At 50.8% G+C, this 20441-nt stretch overlaps 1 protein-coding gene across 2 annotated transcripts in view; it reads right to left on the bottom strand.

Moving 5' to 3' along the window:
- The window catches only part of WWC1 (WW and C2 domain containing 1), a 156503-nt gene that overhangs the window by 29903 nt on the left and 106159 nt on the right, over window positions 1-20441 (bottom strand). For both annotated transcript variants that reach the window (XM_020892131.2, XM_070465752.1), the window contains 9 exons: window positions 20175-20321; window positions 18925-18998; window positions 14225-14467; window positions 6790-6879; window positions 5529-6064; window positions 2182-2290; window positions 1751-1831; window positions 1021-1107; window positions 46-238 (listed from right to left, as the gene is read on the bottom strand). In XM_020892131.2, the coding sequence (XP_020747790.2) occupies window positions 46-238; window positions 1021-1107; window positions 1751-1831; window positions 2182-2290; window positions 5529-6064; window positions 6790-6879; window positions 14225-14467; window positions 18925-18998; window positions 20175-20321 (1560 nt within the window). The remainder of the gene's footprint in view (window positions 1-45; window positions 239-1020; window positions 1108-1750; window positions 1832-2181; window positions 2291-5528; window positions 6065-6789; window positions 6880-14224; window positions 14468-18924; window positions 18999-20174; window positions 20322-20441) is intronic.

Below are 20441 nucleotides of genomic sequence, written 5' to 3'. Positions count from 1 at the left end.
GGATCAAGAAGGACAGAAGGCTGGACAGACAGACAGAGCTCTCACCAGGCACTCCTCCAGATGGCACCTGTCGGTGGTACAGACGTCGACTCTTAAGGTCTTTTGGTGAAGGGCTGGGTAGGACATGGACACCCAGAACACCTCGTTGAACACCAGGGTGTCCGCGGCATCCAGGGGCCGGGTCCGGAACAGGCAGGTGGTGCTCTCGGAGCACGGAAGGATAGCCGCTCGGATGTTCCTAGAGGGGCAGGCACGCACGACAGCCGGTGTCAGGTCAGCCCGGGTCGGGGGCTCAGGCCTGCGGCTACCCGGCTGCTGCAAACCCTCAGGAAACCACAGAGGACAAGAGTTTGTCATTTCCCCAGTCGCTGTGTGTCCAATCTCATCTGCCTTCTGTTTTGCCTGCTTTCGGGCCTGCCTTCCTCCTTCCCACATGTCACACCCCAGGCGCTGGCTGGGTGCAGACCACAGAGACAAGCTCATACTGCTGCCCTCGAGGCCTACTGTCTAGCAAGGGGGAGGCATGGAGGCAGATGAGCTCAATGAAACATAAACCTGTCTGCACTGGGCAGAGAGGCTGAGAGTGCAGGTCTCTGCCGTATTATCAGCGGTAGGGTTAACACCCATCACGACCTGCCCACACAATCACACTGATGGGAACTGGCTCTTGAGAAAGGCAGACCTGGCTCTTTCTGCATGGAACACTAATGCTTACAGAAAACAAAAGGGGCCGTGACCTCCTCCTTCACCAGGCTTCAAGTTCACAAGGACAGGGGTTTGCTCACCACCCCATTCTTAGTGCTGGCACCTGGTCGGAGCTCAGGACGCATATGGGAAGCTGTCTGGGGCGCTCCTCTTTATACTGAGCATGTCTGCCACCCTGCCTGCATCCACGCTCATGTTCACTAACCACCCACAGCCGTCTAGGGGGCCTGTGGTCGGAGCAGGGCAGAAAGGGGAGTGTCCCCTGGGATGGGCGTAGGGGGCGAGAGGATGATACACAGTCAGCTACACACTCACACTTTCTGGTCTTGCTGCAGCAACAAAGCAGAAAGGTTGCTCAGCTGGATGATGAATATTGCAAACTGCTTATTCTTCTCATCATACCTGAAATGAAAAGGGGGCATACAGAGCACCTGTTGGTAACCCATTTATCTCTCTCTCCCTTAATCATGGAGCTGCGACTGCTCTGGGACCATGGTGAGCTGGAGATCACAGACCCAGTATTTGTGGCCATGCAGGGACACAGGTCCAGAGCTGTTGGTCTGATTTTTTAAAGGGAAGCCAGAAGTTGTGTAAAATTTCCTGAGAGCTAAATGTAGGCAATGAATTCCTATTTAAAAATAATCAAGATCATTCCCCATCAAGAGATGAGCAATAACAGGAAATCTAGGCTGTAGCCCCCTAGGGGTTGACTTCAGTCCAGATGAGATGATAAGACAGAAGCTGTAGTAACGATGACGACCAAATAAATCAAGCGGCAGGCGGTCTTGGTCCCTGCTTGGCTTGGCCACTGCCCAGCTCAGTGACACTGGGCAAGTTACAAAGTCTTCAAACCTTGTTTTTTTCTCTTTTGTGAAATGGGGAGCTGGGAGGCACAGAAAGAGACCCCCACCTTTAGTTAGGAGCCCACAGCCGTCAGCGGGGCTGGCTGGTTCTGGAGGAGGGTAAATGCTGGACACGCTGCAGAAGGGGGAGGAGGGCACCCAGTGCAGACCACGCCCCCTGCCCCGCCCTCCCTGCCACTTACTTCAGGGCAACCTGAACCCGGGTGGCACCCACTGCTTCTGATTCATCACTGTCGAAAGCAGCGGCTTCTGAGACACCCAGCCTGGAAGGCAACAAGGGGAAGACAGAGAGAGGGGGTCAGGCTGGCCTGCAGTGACCCGGGGCCAAAGTCAGTTTCCAGAGACAGGGTTCTCTCTGGGAGGGAGCAGCAGATTCTTGAGGAAGCAGGTTTGTGTCTGCTGAGTCTCCCTGTGTACCCTGCCTGCCCAGAGCGACCCCAGATCCCTCTCTCGAGGGGGCTGTTCTTTCCCCAATACTCGCTCCCCTGGCCACACGTCCCTTGATGGCACTCGGAGAAACCGGCAGTCTCCCAGACGTGAAACATCTCCTGCCCCCCACCCTCCTGTGGGTCCCTCCCACACGCCGGAGCAGGCCCAGGACTCAGGGACCCACCTCTGCACGGAAGCCTCATACACACCACTGTCCCCAGCCACGGATTCATCTGACACGGCAGCAGAGACACAGGCCACTTTCAGGCAGCACCCCTGAGCCGTATTCACAGCTGGAGGAACAGAGGGGGAAAAGGCAGGCTTCAGAAATCAGGATACTGTCATCCCAACATGTAACTGTGGACCCCCTGTCGTTTTAAGATGGTCCCACCAAACTCCTACAACTCTGACCTTTACACAATGTCCTGTGTGTGATCACCAGCCCAGGTGGGATACATGAGACAAGTGCTTGGGCCTGGTGCACTGGGAAGACCCAGAGGAATCGGGTGGAGAGGGAGGTGGGAGGGGGGATTGGGATGGGGAATACATGTAACTCCATTGCTGATTCATGTCAATGTATGACAAAACCCACTGCAATGTTGTGAAGTAATTAGCCTCCAACCAATAAAGAAAAAAAAAGGTCCTGTGTGTTTTAGGGTGAAGGAAAGGGTGGCGTCTAACACCGCAGACTCCACAGGCAAACCACCTGGGTTCAAATCACACACTGCTTTATGACTCTGGCACGCTGATTTATTCCTTCTAGGCCTTGCATTCCCTATCTGTAAAATGGAGATAATAACATCTACTTTGTTGGAAGGACACAATAAGATGATATAGGGAAGTCCTTAGTATAGAGACTGGGGCAGGGGAAGTGCTCTAGAAACCCGTACTGCTATCCTTAGTTACTATGACTACCATTCCCATCACTATAGTGATGCTTTCCAGATCAATTCCTACACACTTGGGACAATAACACAGACCCTGGGCCCTTGCGGGAGGACAAAAAGGGGAAGAAGGATTTAAGCACTGGCTCTCCTGCTTGCCTATCCCATTGCACTCCTAAGTCAGCTCATCTCCCCTGCCCTTGACAGAGGCCCTCTGAAGTCTCTGACCCGGGACTCAGACTTAGCACACACTGCACATTCCTTCCCTCCCCAAGTAATGGGTGCGGAGAGTGTGCCAGGGCCACTGCCAAGTTCAGAGCTGCCAAGATGAATAGGACAGCTCCTGACCTCCACGCAGCACAAGAAGGACAGATTCAGGTGTTCCAACCTCAGGGCCAGCACTTCTGAGCACCTGCTGTGTGCCAGGCACACAGGTGGGGGGTGGAGGGTGCGCTGGCTGGGCTAGGGGATGGTGACCGTGAGCCTGGCAGAGGCCAAGGGGCCATCTGGGCATGGCTTTTCCAGCCTGCATCCCACATCTGCAGCCCTGGAGCCCTCCTGCCTTCAGACCCACCCCGCTCCACCCTCCACGTAACCACTTAAGGAGATTAATTTGTCTGCTGACTGAACAGTGGCACTAATCGCATAACCTGCTTAGCGTCTGAGCTCAGCCTGGCAAGGCTTCTGGAGATGCCATGAAGAAACGTCCTGAGACGTGAGCGGCCCCTGGCTCCCAAGCACTGATGCTGTGGGATGGGGGTGGGTCTAGGGGAGGGGTCGCTCCCCACACCCCACTGGGGTCTGAGCATCCCTGATCCAGCTGATCACAGCCCTTTAGACAGGGAGCACCGGGAATCCTTCTTGAGCCTCATTAGAGGTTCTGCCTGCACCCCCTCCTCTCCAGGGAACAATTTTCTGAAGCTTTCCACCTGCTGCAGTAGGAAGCCTGTTTTTATTTTTGTTTGAGAGGACTCGGCAAGACTGCCTTCCTGATGAGGGAGCCCCAGGGATCTCCCAGCTCTTCTTCTAAGGAAGTGGCTGGCATGCACCCAGCAGAGCCTTTAATTAACCAGGAAATCGTGTTGCTTCTCCCTTGCTCCCAGTGGCCCTTGTATATGAAGGAACTGATATGTCTGGGTGCCGCAGCTGCCCCCGCCCCCATTCCTGGAGCTGAGATGGGTTGAGCTTCTAGCTGGCTTCATGGGAGTCAGAAGCAGGAGACCTTGGCCAACACTGCTGGCACCTGGCTCACTGTGGGCTCTGGGTAGGTGGTCCTGGGGCCAGTCCTGACTCTCCTGCCTTAGCGCAGTGACACTGACCTCAGACAAGTCACTTAACCTCACCGAGTCTCACGCCTTTCAGTCTGTAAGATGAGGATAAAATCAATACCCACCTCATAGTGTTGTTCTGAGGTTTACATGAATCAGTATGTGCAACAGTGCCTGTATCTTGTACACCTGAACTCAATAAATCATCCTGCTCAGTCCTGACTTTCATACCATATGCGAGATGGGATCAGCATGCGAGATGGGTATCTTAGGAATAAATACACAGAGCTGCCTCATGTCCTAAGGGGACCTTGGTGATAAAGAGGTTGGGCACTGGGGTCAGAAAAACCCAGATTCCAATCCCACCTTCCTCACCTGTTGGCAAGTGATAGTACCTCTCTGAGCCTCTGTCTCCCCATCTGTGAAATGGGTATAATAGAAGGAGCCTATTTCACCATATCAAGCGTATTGCCTACCACATCAATGCACCCCAATAAATATTCACCATTATAATTTATTATGTGGTTGCTGTTACAGATGAAAATTTTTCTAATAAACCTAAGCTGTCATTATTGGCATCATCTTTTACTTTGAAGCTTCTGACCTGAATCTCAGTCTAGACTACAATGCCCTTTTTGACCTCATAACAGGAGTGATCTTTTTTCATTCCCTGGCTTCAATCACAAGGATCCTTGCTGCAATTAGCATAAAATGTAAACTCTTTACCTTACACAATTCGTTCTCTGCCTTGTTGGTGACCCCCTCCCTCTGGTCTCTCTTGCAGCCCCTGTTTCAGCCTCAGACACTTTGCTCTTGCTTCTCTGAAGGCTGGCTCTTTCTCACTGTTCAAGTCACAGTTCAAATGTCGCCTTCCTTCACCACCCAGCCTGAAATGGCAGCCCCACCCCAACCTGAAAGGCTCCATCACACCCTGTTTTATTCTCCTCCTAAGTGCCTTCCCCCGGTCTGCTTGTATAGTTATTATTTGTGCCTTTGTTTGCATGCAGGCTTCATGGGAACCAGGACCTTGTCTGTCCTCTACACTGTATCCTCGTGACTAACCCACATGGCCTATCTGTCCAATGAAAGAATGAATGAATCCATGCCTACCCATTAAGACATAGTTTCGATATGTACTTAACATCTGTTGCATGAATGAACCCACCATGGAAAAACCCTTTGCTCAGGATCTAGATGACAGTAAACACATAATAAATACCTACTGCATGAATGAATAAATCGATACACCGTGAACAGATCTGGCACGAAGAAAGCAGTAACTGTTGCCCATAACTTCCACAATTATCACTGGGGTCGGAACTCGGGCCTGTTGAGCGCAGTCCCCACCTCCCTCCCTCCTGGGATGCGGCGCTCCCTACCTTGGCCCAGTGGCTTGCCCTCCAGGCCAGGTTCCTCCAGCTGGTATCTCTGCCGTGTGCTGCTGGAAAGGCTCAGCTCGCAGAGAGCGGCACTCAGCTCGGGGTCTTCAAACTCCAGGTTGCTTAGGAAGGCGTCCCCAGCCAGGAGGGGGTCAGCGATGAGAGGTGAGCAGGGTGGGGACGGGGAGGAGAGTGAGGAGCGGGGGGACAGCGAGGTCATGGACTTGGGAGTGCCCGACAGGGAGCGCAGGGCCTGCAGGCGGCCGCCCCCTTCTGCCCTCTGGGTCTTGGCCACTTCGTCCTCGTGGATGGTGGTGATGCAGCCGGAGGGCCGGAAGCCCGTGGCCCCCTCCAGGAGCAGGAATTCCACCTTGTTCTGCAGCTCCGAGTCCAGTTGCTCAAAGGGGTCATAGTAGAGGTCGGTGAAGCTGGCCGAGGCGGAGGAGTCCAGGCTGGAGGCCGCCAGGGAGCCCCGGCTGGACGTGAGGGACCCCGGACTGCTGCCGGAGGACAGGCTCTGCATGCTGCCGGAGAGGCTGGGGCGAGGGGGGAGCGGAGGACACTGAGGGGGTGGGCCACCTGGAAGCTCCCCCGGAAAGCACTCAGGGCCCCCCTGATGGGGTCCAGGGCAGACCACGCACCTCCGCTTCACTGATGGGGATATCCGGAGAAGGCCGTGTAATCAGGAGCTGGCAGAGTTGGGATTCGAACCCAAGCCAGCTGCCTTCTGAGTCCACTTCCTCCTCTGTATCCCTGTTTCTCAAACCTCTACCAGCTGCACTCTATTTTCCTATTTTTCCATATTTGAATCCAATGCCAAGTAATGAGGCTTAATATTTTTTTCCAAATCAACTCACTTTTTAAACATTAACATAGTTATCTTCAAAAGGAGCCTTTATATCCTAACTGTAATTTGAAAAGCCCTGTCAACTGATAAAAATATCTGATAAAAACATAATGTTGTGATAAAATGCCAGCCACACTGCCCAGCGGGGCCTTGGCCTGAAGCCAACCCTCTCTGTGTCAAGCAAGTTGGCTGGCAGGGGTGAGGGATGTGAACGAGACTCACTAGAACCTGACTGGGGCCTTCTGTGAGCTGTCAGAAGGGCCGAGGAGGCTTCGGTGTGGGGAGGTGAAGGACCCTGCCCTGGGCCACACCTGGCCCAGCACAAGCCCCCCCAGGCCATCCATGGACCTGCTGTGCACTCAAGTGCATCTGGCCATTCCCTGGGGAACACTTACCCCATTGCCCACCACTCACCTCTTCAGCTGGGAGTGCAGGGCTGCGACCTGCCGGGTGGCTTCCTCCAGCTCCCTCACCAGCTGGTTCCTCTTACTGTTTAACTTCAACCTGAAGGGAGCAAGAGAAGGCATGAGGGGGAAGCCCTGGGGGATAAAGCCTCCATCTCCCTGAGAGAGGAATCACAGGCATGTACTTATGAAGATGTCCACAGGCCTACACACACACACACACACACACACACACACACACACACTCACAGGAACATCGTGGGAGCATTATACTATAATGTTTGGAGAGAGATGGTCTTTATGTACAATATATAGTAACTGCTATATGCATCGCCTGCTCTATACCAGGGGCTGATTAGGAAACTTATGCTGTTGTTGTTTAGTCACTAAGTCGTGTCCAGCTCTTTGCGACCCCATGGACTATAGCCTACTAGGTGTCTCTGCCCATGGATTTCTCAGGCAAGAATACTGGAGTGGGTTGCCATTTCCTCCACTTTCTTTCTCGGGAATTGAACCTGCATCTCCTGCACCTGCAGGAGGATTCTTCAGTAAGGAGCCACCAGGGAAGTCCTGATATTGCCTTAAATCGTTTGCACACGTAACCCTTCTTGGTAAGAATTTTATTGTCTCATTTTATACCTGAGAAACCTGAGGCTCTTCGAGCTAAATGGTTTACTTAAAGCTAGAGAGTGAGTGGCAGAGGTAAGACTCCACCCAACCATCCCTTCCTGTGGTGTGCACAGGTGTGCAGAGAGAGAGATGACCACGTGAAGATGTGTAGATGACCATGTGCAGACCCAGAAGCCAAGGAGAGAGGCCTCAGAAGAAACAACCCTGCCAACACCTTGACCTTGGACTTCTGGCTTCCGGGACTCTGAGGAAGTATTTAACACACTTTCATTGTTGAATGCACCCTGTGTGTGGTATGCTGGTTTGGCAGCCTTAACTAACAAATGTACCATCTTTGGGCAAAATATAGAAGGAACAAAAAAAGGTAGGGTCCACGACCAAGCTCTGAGTCTAAACAGCATCTCAAGGCTGAACAGGCAAGAAGCAGTCAGCAAAGGAGCTTGAGAGAATGGTTCCAGAGTGCCTGGGGAAGATCCTGGTGAGTGTGATGGAGCATCACAGAACCTGGGAGCAAAGGCCTGCACGCAGGCATGCCGAAAGCAACGCTCAGTTCTGCAACTCCCTTCCTGAGGGAAAAATCCTTGGGCTTTTATTTATTTTTATTTTTTTGGCTGGTACAGTGCAGCTTGCGGGATTTTAGTTTCCCGATCAGGGATCAAACCCAGACCCTTTTAGCAGTGAAAGCGTGGAGACCTAACCATTGAACAGTCAGGGAACTCTTGGGCTCAGGAACATGCATCTCTCTTTTTTGGGGGGGGCCATGCCACTCAGCATGTGGGATCTTAGTTCCCTGACCAGGGACTGAACCCACGCCTTAGCAGGGAAAGTGCCAAGTCCTAACCACTGGCCCACCAGGGAATTCCCTGGAATCTGCATCGTTATTACCTATCCCAGGTGACTTTTTGGCACATTGCGGTTTCCAAGTTGCTTCACTGGCTTAGTATTGTAAGTCAGGAGCTGTGCCTTGCTCTCCCAGCCCCGAGCACGGTGCCCACCACATGGACGAGTTTGAAAAGGCATCACTGAAGGGAAGACGCCTCCCCAGTTGACACAGGGAAAGCTCCTTTGCTCTCCTGAAAAGACCCAGATGTTCAATTGCCCTTGGGACTCCTCCGGTGGCCCAGAGGTTAAGGAGCCACCTGCCAATGTCGGGGTCACAGGTCTGTGAAGATGCTACATGCTGCAGAGCAGCGGAGTCCGTGCGCTACAACTACTGAGCCCGTGCTCTGCAACGAGAGCAGAGAGAAGCCACAACGGACAGTAGCCCCTGCTCGCTGCAACTAGAGAAAGCCAGACCTAGCCCAGCCAGAAAGTAAAAAATAAAACAAAAAATTAATCTCCCACAGACAGATCTTCATATCCCCTTATGCCATCCTACTGGACGAGGAATGACTGACTCATTGCTCCCAAAGCACAGCCAATCCAGCCTGGGGCCTGGGAGAAAGAGTCATTCCCATGGAAAAGCTAACCGTGCCACCCCTCCACCGACACGCCCAAGGCCCCCAACACAGGCCCTGCCGTGAAGACCAGAGACACAAGTGGAGGGTGATGAGAGATGGGCAGGATCTGTCACTGGGGAGCTGGTCTTGTGAAATTTCAGAAAAGACCATGGGAACAGCGGGCGTAGTGGCCTTGGCACGGTTCTTGGCCAGTTCAAGCCCTGGCGCTGTTATTCCAGAGTCCTGCCTGGGGCTGGGGGCAGACAGCAGGCCAGCAGATGGAGCCAGTAATGAACAAAAGCCCAGTTTTCAATGGATTGGACAGAACTGTGGAATGTGACTCTCTATAAGAGCGAGACCTTGAAAGGGTGTGAGATCTGGGGGGCGGTGGGGGGAGGGGTGCCAAGGCACAGCTGGGGGTCACCATTTCTACCTTCGTTTTCCTCTCCTCTGGGAGGAGATCACAGCACATGCACTAGGAGTAAACGCAGTTCCGCACCCCCCCCCCCCCCCCGAGGCTTAGGGGACTGGGAGCCAGGTGGCCTTGACTTCTTAAGCACAGGGGTTTTGCCACCAGTAACAGCATGCAGGTGCTGAGGCCACCTCCCAGAGGCAATGGGCTTCGGTGGCCATATGGCGTTTGCGTGTGATGCCTGGCACATGCTGGGAGGCCAAGGACACATCAAGCGTGGAAGCACGCAGAGGACCCAGGGGGTGGGGCTGGAATCCCCACAAGCTGTAGCTCAGCACCTGGGGTGCTGGTTAAAAATACAAGAGCCTGGGCTATGTCTCAGGTCTAGGAGGTGGTCCTTGGGGTGGGGGCAGAGACCCCACTCTAACAGGCACTGCATCTCTCTGAAGTGGTGGGGAGGGTCCACAGGAAGGGAGGCGGGAGTAGGGGGTAGGACAGGGGGTGCTGGGGGGAGGGTTGTGCTTCTCACTGATTCCTGATTGGGGTTTGGCAGGCCCTGTGGCGTGTTGTTCCTGGATGTGTCTCTTTCTGGCCTAATAAAAGCCATCTTGAACAGAGAGGCTGCTGTGTGCGGGTTAGGAGTACAACTGTTGTTGGTCAGCTGATAAGTCGTGTATGACTCTTTGTGATCCCATGGACTGCAGCACACCAGGCCTCCCCATCCTTCACTATCTGCCAGAATTCACTCAACTCATGTCACTGAGTCAGTGATGCCATCCAACCATCTCATCCTCTGTCCCACTTTTTAAAAAAAATTAATTTATTTAATTTACTTGGCTGTGCCAAGACTTAGTTGTGGCATGTGGGATCTTCAATCTTTGTTGCGGCATCCAAACTCTTAGTTGTGGCATGTGGGATCTAGTTCCCTGACCAGGGATCGAACCAGGGTCCCTGTACTGGGAGCCCAGAGTCTTAGCCACTGGGAAGTCTGCTCTGTCCCACCTAGAGAGAGAGAAGAGTGGAGTGGAGCATGGCTTCCCTAGAGGCTCAGTGGTAAAGAATCCAGTGCAGGAAACATAAGAGACATGGGTTCAATCCCCACGTAGGGAAGATCCCCTGGAGAAGGAAATGGCGACCCATTCCAGTATTCTTGCCTAGAAAATTCTATGGACAGAGGAGCCTGGTGGATTACAGTCCACGGGGTTGCAAAGAGTCGGACATGAATTTAGCAACTGAGCATACATGCCTGAGAAACAAAAAGAGAAAGAAACCTAGATAGAGAACAAGAGAGTTAGAAGATGAACACAGACAGTCAGAGGGCTGGAGGCAAAGAACACAGATGAAGACTTATGGGTGGGCTTTCTCCTCTCTCTCCTGCAGGGGCTCAAGCCATCAGTCCTGTCCTTCCCACGGCTTTCCCCTGGCTTCTCTCTGTGTGACCCAGGGGATCCTGCCCTCTGGGACCTCAAGTCGCCTCCTCAGCAGCTGCCATGGATTGGAGGTTCTGGCTTCCCTGGACGGGCTGTGTGAACTCACTGTTCTAGGAGAGCAATGAGACCTTTGGAAGGTGACACTGAAAGCAACAATAAAAGGTCTTCTAAGTGGGCAGCAGCCTGGGAGTAATCCCCGCTCTGTGCCTCAGTGATATTGGGTGAGCCTCAGCTTCCTCACCTATGAAATGAAGATGAATCTCAAGGTTGCTGGGAGGCTTAGATGAGATGATGTTACAGAATCTGGTACATAATGGTTCCTTTTCATGTAGTATAGGCTTCCCAGGTGGCGCTAGTGGCCAAGAACCCACATGTCAATGCAGGAGACTCTTAAGACGCAGGTTCGATCCCTGGGTTGGGAAGATCCCCTGAAGGCAGGCATGGCAACCTACTCCAGTATTCTTGCCTGGAGAAACCCATGGACAGAGGAGCCTGGCGGGCTATAGGCTATAGGATCACAAACAGTCAGACATGACTGAGCGACTAACACTTCACTTTAGGGAGTTCTAAGAGTATATCCAATCCTAGTTTCAAGAAACTGAAATTATTAGAGAAGAGCATCAGTTCACAATCTGGTCTAACCACCAGCCTTCAGAATATATAGATATTTGTATATAATGTAATTATCTTGTCCTCCCTCCCCCCCATTAGGCAGTTGAAGTCCATATGGTCAATGACTTGCTCAAGGTCAGTGGTAGGAAGGGTATTTCTACTGACCCACAAAGGAGTAAGGCTGTCATGGATCTGTTCTTTTCAGCTGCTGGCTGTGAGCATGATGAATAGCTGAGGGCTTCCCAGTGATAGCTGTAGGGCCTGGGAGCAAGTCAGGAGCCCAGAGGACCAGCAGACACATCAGGAGATACATGTACAGGCTGGTAAGGGTCTGCTCAGTTTGGCTAACCATTTATTCTTTCAAATGACACTAAAGGCAAAAAGGTGTCTTGTCATAGGCCTTGTCCCCAAGCTGCACAGCCGTGGGGAAAGGAGGACAGGGTCTTGGCACTAAAGGAGATTTCTAGAAGGCGCTTCCTGGGGCTATAAACCACCCGTTACTGAAGCCCTTTCCTCCTTCTCCCACCTGCCTGGTGGTGTGTCAGCAATCAGCCACTCCTTCCAGGAGAAGGAAAAGGCGAGAAAAGTGACACATCCCTGTGAATAGTTCTGATCAGGGGCTTGGTGGGGAAAGGTTTCCCACCACTGACAGTCAATGGGCTCTTTGATGTGCTTACAGGAGGCCAGGCAGAGGCGGTCAACTTGACCCATCTGGCACCCTGCCATATGCAGACAGAGCTCACTCAGTTACCAGGGGGGGCTGCAAGCAGGGTGCTTTAGCACAGGGGAGGCTCCCTGAAAACATCCTCGCCCCCATCATGGGGTGATGCAGAGAGCACACTTGGGCACCTAGGACACCTGGCCTGCTGCTGGCCCAGACAGCTTCATCTGCTTTATACACCGGGCTTCTGCCTGATTACACTGGAAAGAGGAATGCCCCTGCTCATCCCTTCCCCTCGTGCCTAGGCCTACCCCACAACAAGTTTGAAAATCACTGTCTTCAATTCTGGGCTTCCCTGCTGGCTCAGACAGTAAAGAATCTGCCTGCAATGCGGGAGACCTGGGTTTGATCCCTGGGTTGGGAAGATCCCCTGGAGGAAGGCATGGCAACCCACTCCAGTATTCTTGCCTGGAGAAACCCATGGATAGAGGAGCCTGGTGGGCTACTGTCCATGGGGTCGCAAAGAGTCGGACACGACTGAGCAACTAAGCACAACACATCTTCAGTTGTAGCTCCTTAAGGGCAGGCGGTGGGGCTGGTTTAGTCACTAAGACATGTCTGACTCTTGCTAACTGTAGCTTGCCAGGCTCCTCTGAATATTCATTGGGAGGACTGATGCTGCATATTCCTGAATATTCATTGGAAGGACTATTCATTCCTGAATATTCACTTGAAGGACTGATGCTCAAGCTGAACCTCCAATACTTTGGCCACCTGATGCAAACAGCTGACTCATTAGAAAAGACCTTGATGCTGAGAAAGACTGAAGGCAGGAGGAGAAGGGGATGACATAGGACGAGACGGTTGGATGACGTCACCAACTCAATGGACATGAGTTTTAGCAAGCTCTGGGAGATGGTAAAGGACAGGGAAGCCTGGTGTGCTACGGTCCATTCCATGGGGTGGCAAAACATTGGACACGACTGAGCAACTAAACAACAGGCTCCTCTGTCCATGAGATTAAGGGCAGGGACTTTGTCCAATAAAGTCTGCTGCCAAAAAAAAAAAGTGAAAATAACTGAATACACTTTAAGAGTATCAGAGCAGAGATCATGACCTATTCACTTCTGAATCCTCCAAATTGCCTTGCATGCAAAATATGTGCCACAAAACGTCTCTTGCTTGAATGGTGAAGCTGGGGGTTGAAGGACCAACTGTAGGACTCTGTGAACACAGAGGTGTGCTCTGTGTAGTGTGGGTGTGGAGGCTGGTGAGACACTAAAGGATTAAAGTCTATTGTGGCTCAGACGGTAAAGAATCTTCTTGCAATGCAGGAGGCTTGGGTTTGACCCTGGATTGGGAAGATCCCCTGGAGAAGGGAAAGGCTGGCTACCCACTCCAGTATTCTGGCCTGGAGAATTCCATGGACTGTCTGTGGGGTCGCAAAGAGTCGGACACGACTGAGCGACTATCACTATACAGTCTAAACCGGAGAATGTAAACCAGTGGCTTTCATGTTAAATCAAGCCCACAGATGAAGCTAATTTAGCCTCTAGGGTATTAAAATTTTTTTTGGATTAGTTGCCAATATTAAAAAAAAAATGAAAAGAACTCTTTTCTTGAAAAATGGGGCCTCTAGCAGCCTGGAGTCTGTACTCACTTCCTGGAGGCTGCAGACAGTACCTGGGGTCTGTGCACTGCAGTCTAACATGGCCCATGGCCAAGTGGGCCCTGGCATTTATATCACCTGCTTGACCCCTATAAGCATCTCAGTTTGCAAGCCCATCTAAACCAGTGTTTTTCAAACTGCAAATTGCAATTTCTTAGCACGTGGCAAAACCAATTTAGTGGGCCACGACCAGTGTGAAGAGAGACGCAATATAAAAGAAACTATCAGAGGACTGTCACACAGAAAGACTATGCACTGTTTCATGAAACTTTTGTCTATTAGGTAATAACATGTGAGTCACTGACACAAAGCTGGAGAACAACTGCTCTAAATTACATAGAGCTTATCTCAGAAGAGAATTTCTGAAAATCTGCATGTGAGCAGACGTCTTGGTAATGTGATTCCCTCTGGTAAAATTTTGGGATGGTTGGCTGGTGAGTCACTTCCCTAGATTTGCTATTCTGGAAAGTAATGAGCTCTCTAAACTGTGCTCTCAGAGTGGAGGCCCTGGCGTCCCAGGTTGTCCCTCTCGCTGCGGGGCTGGAGGATGACAGCAGCAGGGAGGGGCCCCATGCCCCCAGCCCAGCCCCACCTCTCAGTCAGCGCCTTGCTCTGGGTGTCCCGGGCTGCCTGCAGGTCCTTCTCCAGCCGCTTGCGAGCCATCTCCAGCTGCTCCACCTCCCCTTGGGTCCACTTCCGGGGGCTGATGAAGCGCATCTCCTTCAGCAGCTCCTCCTTCTCGTTGATGAGGATCAGCCGGTCCCTCTCGGAGTCGAGTACTCCAGGCCAGGCCTCGCTGTCGAGCTTGGCGAGCTGGATCTTCAGGTTGGCGATCCTGCGGGCCAAGAGGGTGAGCATTGAGCGGTGTGTTCAGTGGCAACCCAGGAGCAGCAGGACAGACTGTGTCACCAAGGTTACACGGCCCAAGGAGCACTGCCGATCTCAGAGCATCCTCTTTGACCCTGACTGGCTTCCTTTTGATCAGTGTGTGGTCTCCAGGAACAGATTTTTATCTAACAAACACACGTGGTGCCTACCACCTGCCAATTCTGGCTCGGCAGGGAGGCGGGTAGAGGCAGTGTCCTTGCCCTGAGGGACACGAAGCCTGATAGAACAGAAGAGGATCCGTCACCAGGCAATAGCCTCCTACTGCTAGCTATGTGACCTTGGGCAAGTTGCTTCGTCACTCTGCAGGGAATAACAAAACCTCCTTCCTCGTGGGGTAACGGTTGCAGGTTTTAGGACATAATTCATAAAATGTCCAAGCGCAATATTTGGCACATATTAAACCAGCACTCAATGAATGTTTCTGCTGCTACTGCGCTCGTTCCCTGATTTAACCACTTCTGACGTGTGTAATGTGAGGCACACTCTCTGAGCCTTGCATAGAAGAAAACAGTTACTTCTGCATCAGAATTGGTGTGAAAATGAGCAATTATGTATTCTGTATGTCTGGCACGTAAGTGCTGAACCAATGGCAGTTTCGGGCCCACTATGCTGACAGCAAATACTGCTGTTGCTGCCCTGCTGTTCTCAGTCCAAGCACCCTGTGAACAATTGCAGACTTGAGGTCAGAGGCTGCCTGTCAGAGTCTTGGCTCTGACCTTCTTAAGAAATCATTTAGGTAACGCAAGCTGCTAGCTCAGTGCCTGCTACACTGCAGGCCATTAAGAAGGGTTATGGGAGGGAGCTGGGAGCCCTTTACTGCTTTGAGACTCAGTATCCTCATCTGTGGGCTTCCCGAGTGGTAAAGAACCTGCCTGCCAATGCAAGAGACCTGAGAGACGCAGGTTCACTCCCTGGGTGGGGAAGACCCCCTGGAGGAGGGCATGGCAACCACTCCAGTATTCTTGCCTGGAGAATCCCAGGGATAGAGGAGGCTGATGGGCTACAGTCCATGGGGTCACAAAGAGTCAGACACGACTGAAACGACTTAGCACACACGCATGCGTCTTCATCTGGTGGGGATGATACTGGTACCTGAAAGGTGAGTTGTGAGGACCAAATGAAAACATATCATTAAGAGCTCTTTACACAGATGTAAGTGAACCCTTTTAAAATTAATATATTTTTCAAAAAATTGGAACAATCCATTCCTTTAAAGAAGACTTGAAAAAGAAAAAAAGAGCTCTTTATACAAGGCCAAGTGCTACATAGATATTTGGTATGATTATTGGATCAAATTAAAATTCACAGTATTGCTAAGATTATTGCTACAAATACTTAAAAACAATCATGTGTATTTTTATTAATAGCTATCACTACCAGGCTCCTCTGTCCATGGGAGTCTCCAGGTAAGAATACTAGAGTGGGTTGCCTTCCTCTTCTCTAGGGAGATCTTCCCCACCCAGGGATCGAACCCAGGCCTCCTGCATTGCAGGTGGATTCTTTACCATCTGAGCCACCAGGGAAGCCCCTTCACTCTCCTACCCTGGGGTGGACAGGACCTAGTGGCAATCCTGTGAGACAGGTAGCCAGAGAGGATATGGTTCCCCTAAGACTGCAAGGTCATACAAATGACCAGTATTTGTTGGGGACCCAGGCCTCCAGACCCTCAGTTTAATCTCACCTGCAAACCATGTGGTCAAATTCTTATTTTACCAAAAACACTGTTGGAGATGAGACCTTCAGGCTGTGTAGTGAGAAATTCACATGGAGAACCACATCTCCATTTGCTCCTTCCCAGCCAAGTGTCTCAGCAGGGACTCTTAGAGTGAATTAATCTTAACCCCATACTCACATATACAGCAGTCCACCAAAACCGGCTTTGGGATAACTGTAGCTGTTATCCAGCCAATTGCTTGAGAATAGGGTGGTGTGGCCAAGTCAGGGGGTGGGGCACTTTACTATACATGGGGCATTGAAGGGGTGACTGATGCTTCTTTTCTTTTGTCCTAGATCCACCAGGGTCAATCTCCATATCTTTTTAAAACATATTTTAAAAGTCTTTATTGAATTTTTTTTACAATATTGCTTCTGTTTTAGATTTTACCTTTTGGCCAAGAGGCATGTGGGGTCTTAGCTTCCCAGCCAGGGATCAAATCTGCACCCAAAGCATTGGAAAGACAAAGTCCTAACCACTGGACCACCAGAAAAGTCCTTAAAAAATTTTTTTTTAATTTCAGGATAGTTGCTTTACAATGTGGCATTAGTTTCTGCTGTATAGAAAAATGAATCAACTATACATATACACATATCCCCTGTTTTTTAAAATTTTTCTTCCCTTTTAGGTCGTTAATTGAAGTTTTCTTGAATGTACTTTCTGGTGGTGCTTTCCCTGTGTCAGTGCTCCTTAATAATGGGCCACACATCCTTAGGAGAATCTGAAGAAATCTGCTAGACTCACTCCCAAGAAAGGCACACGTGACCAAACTTGGCAACAATCAGACCTTGCGTCACAGCCACCTACCCTCCCTGCCTCAAGCCACACAGCCTTTGCTTCCCCATTCAGCAGGCTACTTTATTCTTTGTCCTTAAACTACTTTTAGGTGAAAGAGGAGGCACAACGTTGGATAAAGGTAGATGAGTCAAAGGCTCTGTAGTGTGAAGTTTAGTGGTGCAACCCTAAAGGAAAGATTCCAGCCCTTTCATGTCTCCATAACTGATCATCTAAGATAGCCACCACTGCAAACTGGAATATATACAGAGTTCAGAGGGGCCAAGAAGTGGTTGTCCCAAGCAGAAGTCATGCTGTTCTGCTGGATCTCTAGGGGGAGCTGAAATAGTGCACAGGCTGTGTTTTCCTCCACCTGAACAGTATCCACTTTCTGCTTCTTTTGTTAACAGTATTCCAAGTTTTCTTTGGGAAATTGAAATGTCCTCTCACACTTTCAGGTCACTTGGTTCCCACAGAGCTGACCTCAGTCCCCTTCCTATAGTCGGGCATGTGACTCATGTCTGGACCTTCAGAGAATTCCAATTCCTCCCACCCTGCAACAATGACTGGCTCTCCCAGAAAAGCCACTGAGTCTCAAGCCCAAAGCTTTGTAAAACTGTATGCGGAAGGTAGGCCCTATTTCTGCTGGGATTGCTAGCCTGGCAGTATGTAAGTCTAGAAGAACAGCGGTCATCTTTTGCTTTGACAGAAAAACCTGTCAACACAAAGGCAAGCAGGAAGGAGAAAAGGAGATTGAGTTTATGTGACATCATTTGAAACTCTGGATCCAGCTGTGCCTGAAGCTAGATTACCCCTGCACTTTGGAGTTCAATAAGCCTATGAATTCCCTTTCTTGCTTCCAGTTTCTATAGGATTCCTGTCATTGCTGCCAAGGGTTTCTGCTGCTCACTTGTTGGCAGAGGGGCAGGGCTGGGTACTGCCACACTCTCCCTGGCCTGACTTAGAATGTTCATGGGCTGGGCAATGTAGCCTAAGGAGGAATGGATGCAATGTGCTTGGTTTCATTTACCATCAGACCTTGAGAGTTTTTTCTTAGAAATATAGGCTAAAAAAAAAAAAGAAAAAAACGAAAAACGAAAAAAAAAAAAGAAATATAGGCTCAGTGTATAGGAAGACCATGGACTGTCCAGTTCAAATTCTGAATCTACCTTGAAAAGTCATGAAACATCTTAGATCTTACTTGTCTCTTAACATGGAGAGAATATGAGAGAAGCTATGCTATAAGGTTGCTTTCAAAATTAAGTGAGACGATGAATATACAGATGTTTTAGCACACTGTCTGGACCGTTACAGATTCTCTAAGAACATCAGCTTTGATTACTATTTTATTTGCGGTAGTGGAACTGAACTGCCTAGGGTTCTGTGAAGTCACAGAATATCTAAAGTCCCTGGAGTCTACACAGTTTAAAAACACAGCTTGTTCCCAGTTGGGCAGGAGACACTGAAGTGGGTGGTATCAGCAGTGTTTCCAGCCTGTTGCTAAAACCCCAGGTGTGCTCTTTCACACACAACTATTTACATGATTGTTGGTAAGCCTTGATTTTAGAGGTTGATTTTTAGGCAGGCAAGTGGAAAGATTACTAGGTTTGAGGTTTAAAGTATGGTTCAAAGCATAGTTGCACTCTTTATCTAAGCGTCCCTGGTTCAGTCATTCTCAGAATTTCAGAGAAGACTAAAGTATGAAGATGATAATACTCACCTTCACAATCTTTGTGAGGATTAAACATCATGAAGCGTGTAAAAAGCAGGCACAGAGCAGACACGCTACAATAGTACTGGGTTGGCCAGAAAGTGTTTTGGATTTTAAGTACTTACAGAAAAACCTGAACAAACATTTTGGCCAACCAGTTATTATTGTGGGACCATCCTGCCCCCAGGCCCCAGCCTCTAAGTACCTTCTCTTGGCCTCTTCGTATCGAAGGCGCAATCTGACCTTCTCCGCCAGCTGATTGTTGCTGCTGGTACCGAACTGGAGGAAAGAACAGGTCAGGAATTACATGGGAGTGGTGGCCAGGGCTGAGCTGGGTTTCGGGGGCTCCTGAGAGACTTGACAGCTTGTGTGGGAAGGAGCTAAAAATAGTATCCCATTATTGAGCTGGCTGGGTGAATCGCAGGGAAGCTAGTTAGGAGAAAAACATTTTCTTTCCTTCAGGCATGGGAAGAGCCCGCAAAGCACACATTTATTAGTTCGAGAAGAGAAGCCTAGGGCTCAGAATATCATCTTGCAGCCCCAAAAGGCTTGGAGCTCATTCAGGTCGTAGGAGTGTGGCGGCCAGCTGGCCAGGAGGAAACGGGCACCGTCACCACACAAGAAAGCCACCCTGGGCCCGCTGGGGAGAGTTCCACCATACTCAGGGAGCCTGCAGTCAGCAGTGCAACACCCAGTGACAAGAAGGTCCTAGAACTTGGAAGAAGGCACAGGGTTCCTTCATCACAGGTGGCCTGTAGCTGGACAATGGGTGGTGTGAGGATGGAGGGGGCAGCCCCACTGGCCATGCCAATTTGTCAAGAACTATGAGGCTCACCCCATCAGACATGAATGGAGCTTCTCCTCACAAGTGGGAACAGGACTGTAGAAACCACATAGAAGAGCATTTAGCCGTGGAGCCTCGTTCACTCCATGTCACCTGCTCCAAGAAAATGAAAGCTCTTCTAAGCTACAGATTGCCGTGGGTCAGTCCTGCTCTGAGGCTTTCAGAAGCCATGTCTGGATAGCACTTGTGCTATTCATTACTCTAACCAGGGCTGAGCTTTTGAACTGGGGGGCGAGCAGCTGTCTGTAAGCCACATGCATTGCTCTGGGGTGAACAGGAGGGAACTATCTTCTGCCTCTCGGCTGGTGAGAGGGAAACAGAATGGCACTGCTAATCAGCACAAGGAAAACCTGAGAAAGACCCCTGGTCCTTCAAACATGCTTTCTGTGCAGCATCTAGAGATGCATTCCCGTGACCAGCAAGTCAGGGCTGGCTACCCCTCCACGTCGTCATCTCATGTCATCAGAAGGCCATGAAGGCTGCAAGAGAACGCGCTCTAGAAGGCTGGGGCAGCACCCAGGCTCAGAGAGAGCCCCGGCCAGCTCCTCGGGCGAGTAACAAGAAGGGTACTCTGTCTCTCGGAGCCCCGGTGGCATGTGCTGTGTACTCACGCCTCCTGAGATGTCCGTCTGGGAGCTCACGTCCAGGTACTGTTTCGGCAGTGGGAAACCCGAACTCTCCAGGGAGCTGCTGCTGGACCACAGGTCGGAGTGGGAGCCTCTGTCGGTGCGGAAGCCATCCTTCAGCATGGCGAGGCTCTGGAGCGGGGAGGGCAGGCTTAGAAACACCCCCTCCATGGAGGGTGCTCTGGGTCTGTCTCTCTAGGAATCTACTGGGGGCCCTGACACCCCACTTCTCCTGTAAAGAGCTACCAGTGG

Source organism: Odocoileus virginianus, chromosome 3, assembly GCF_023699985.2.
Source record: "Odocoileus virginianus isolate 20LAN1187 ecotype Illinois chromosome 3, Ovbor_1.2, whole genome shotgun sequence".
Classification (NCBI taxonomy): Eukaryota; Metazoa; Chordata; class Mammalia; order Artiodactyla; family Cervidae; genus Odocoileus; species Odocoileus virginianus.
This window is presented reverse-complemented; position numbering and strand designations above follow the sequence as displayed.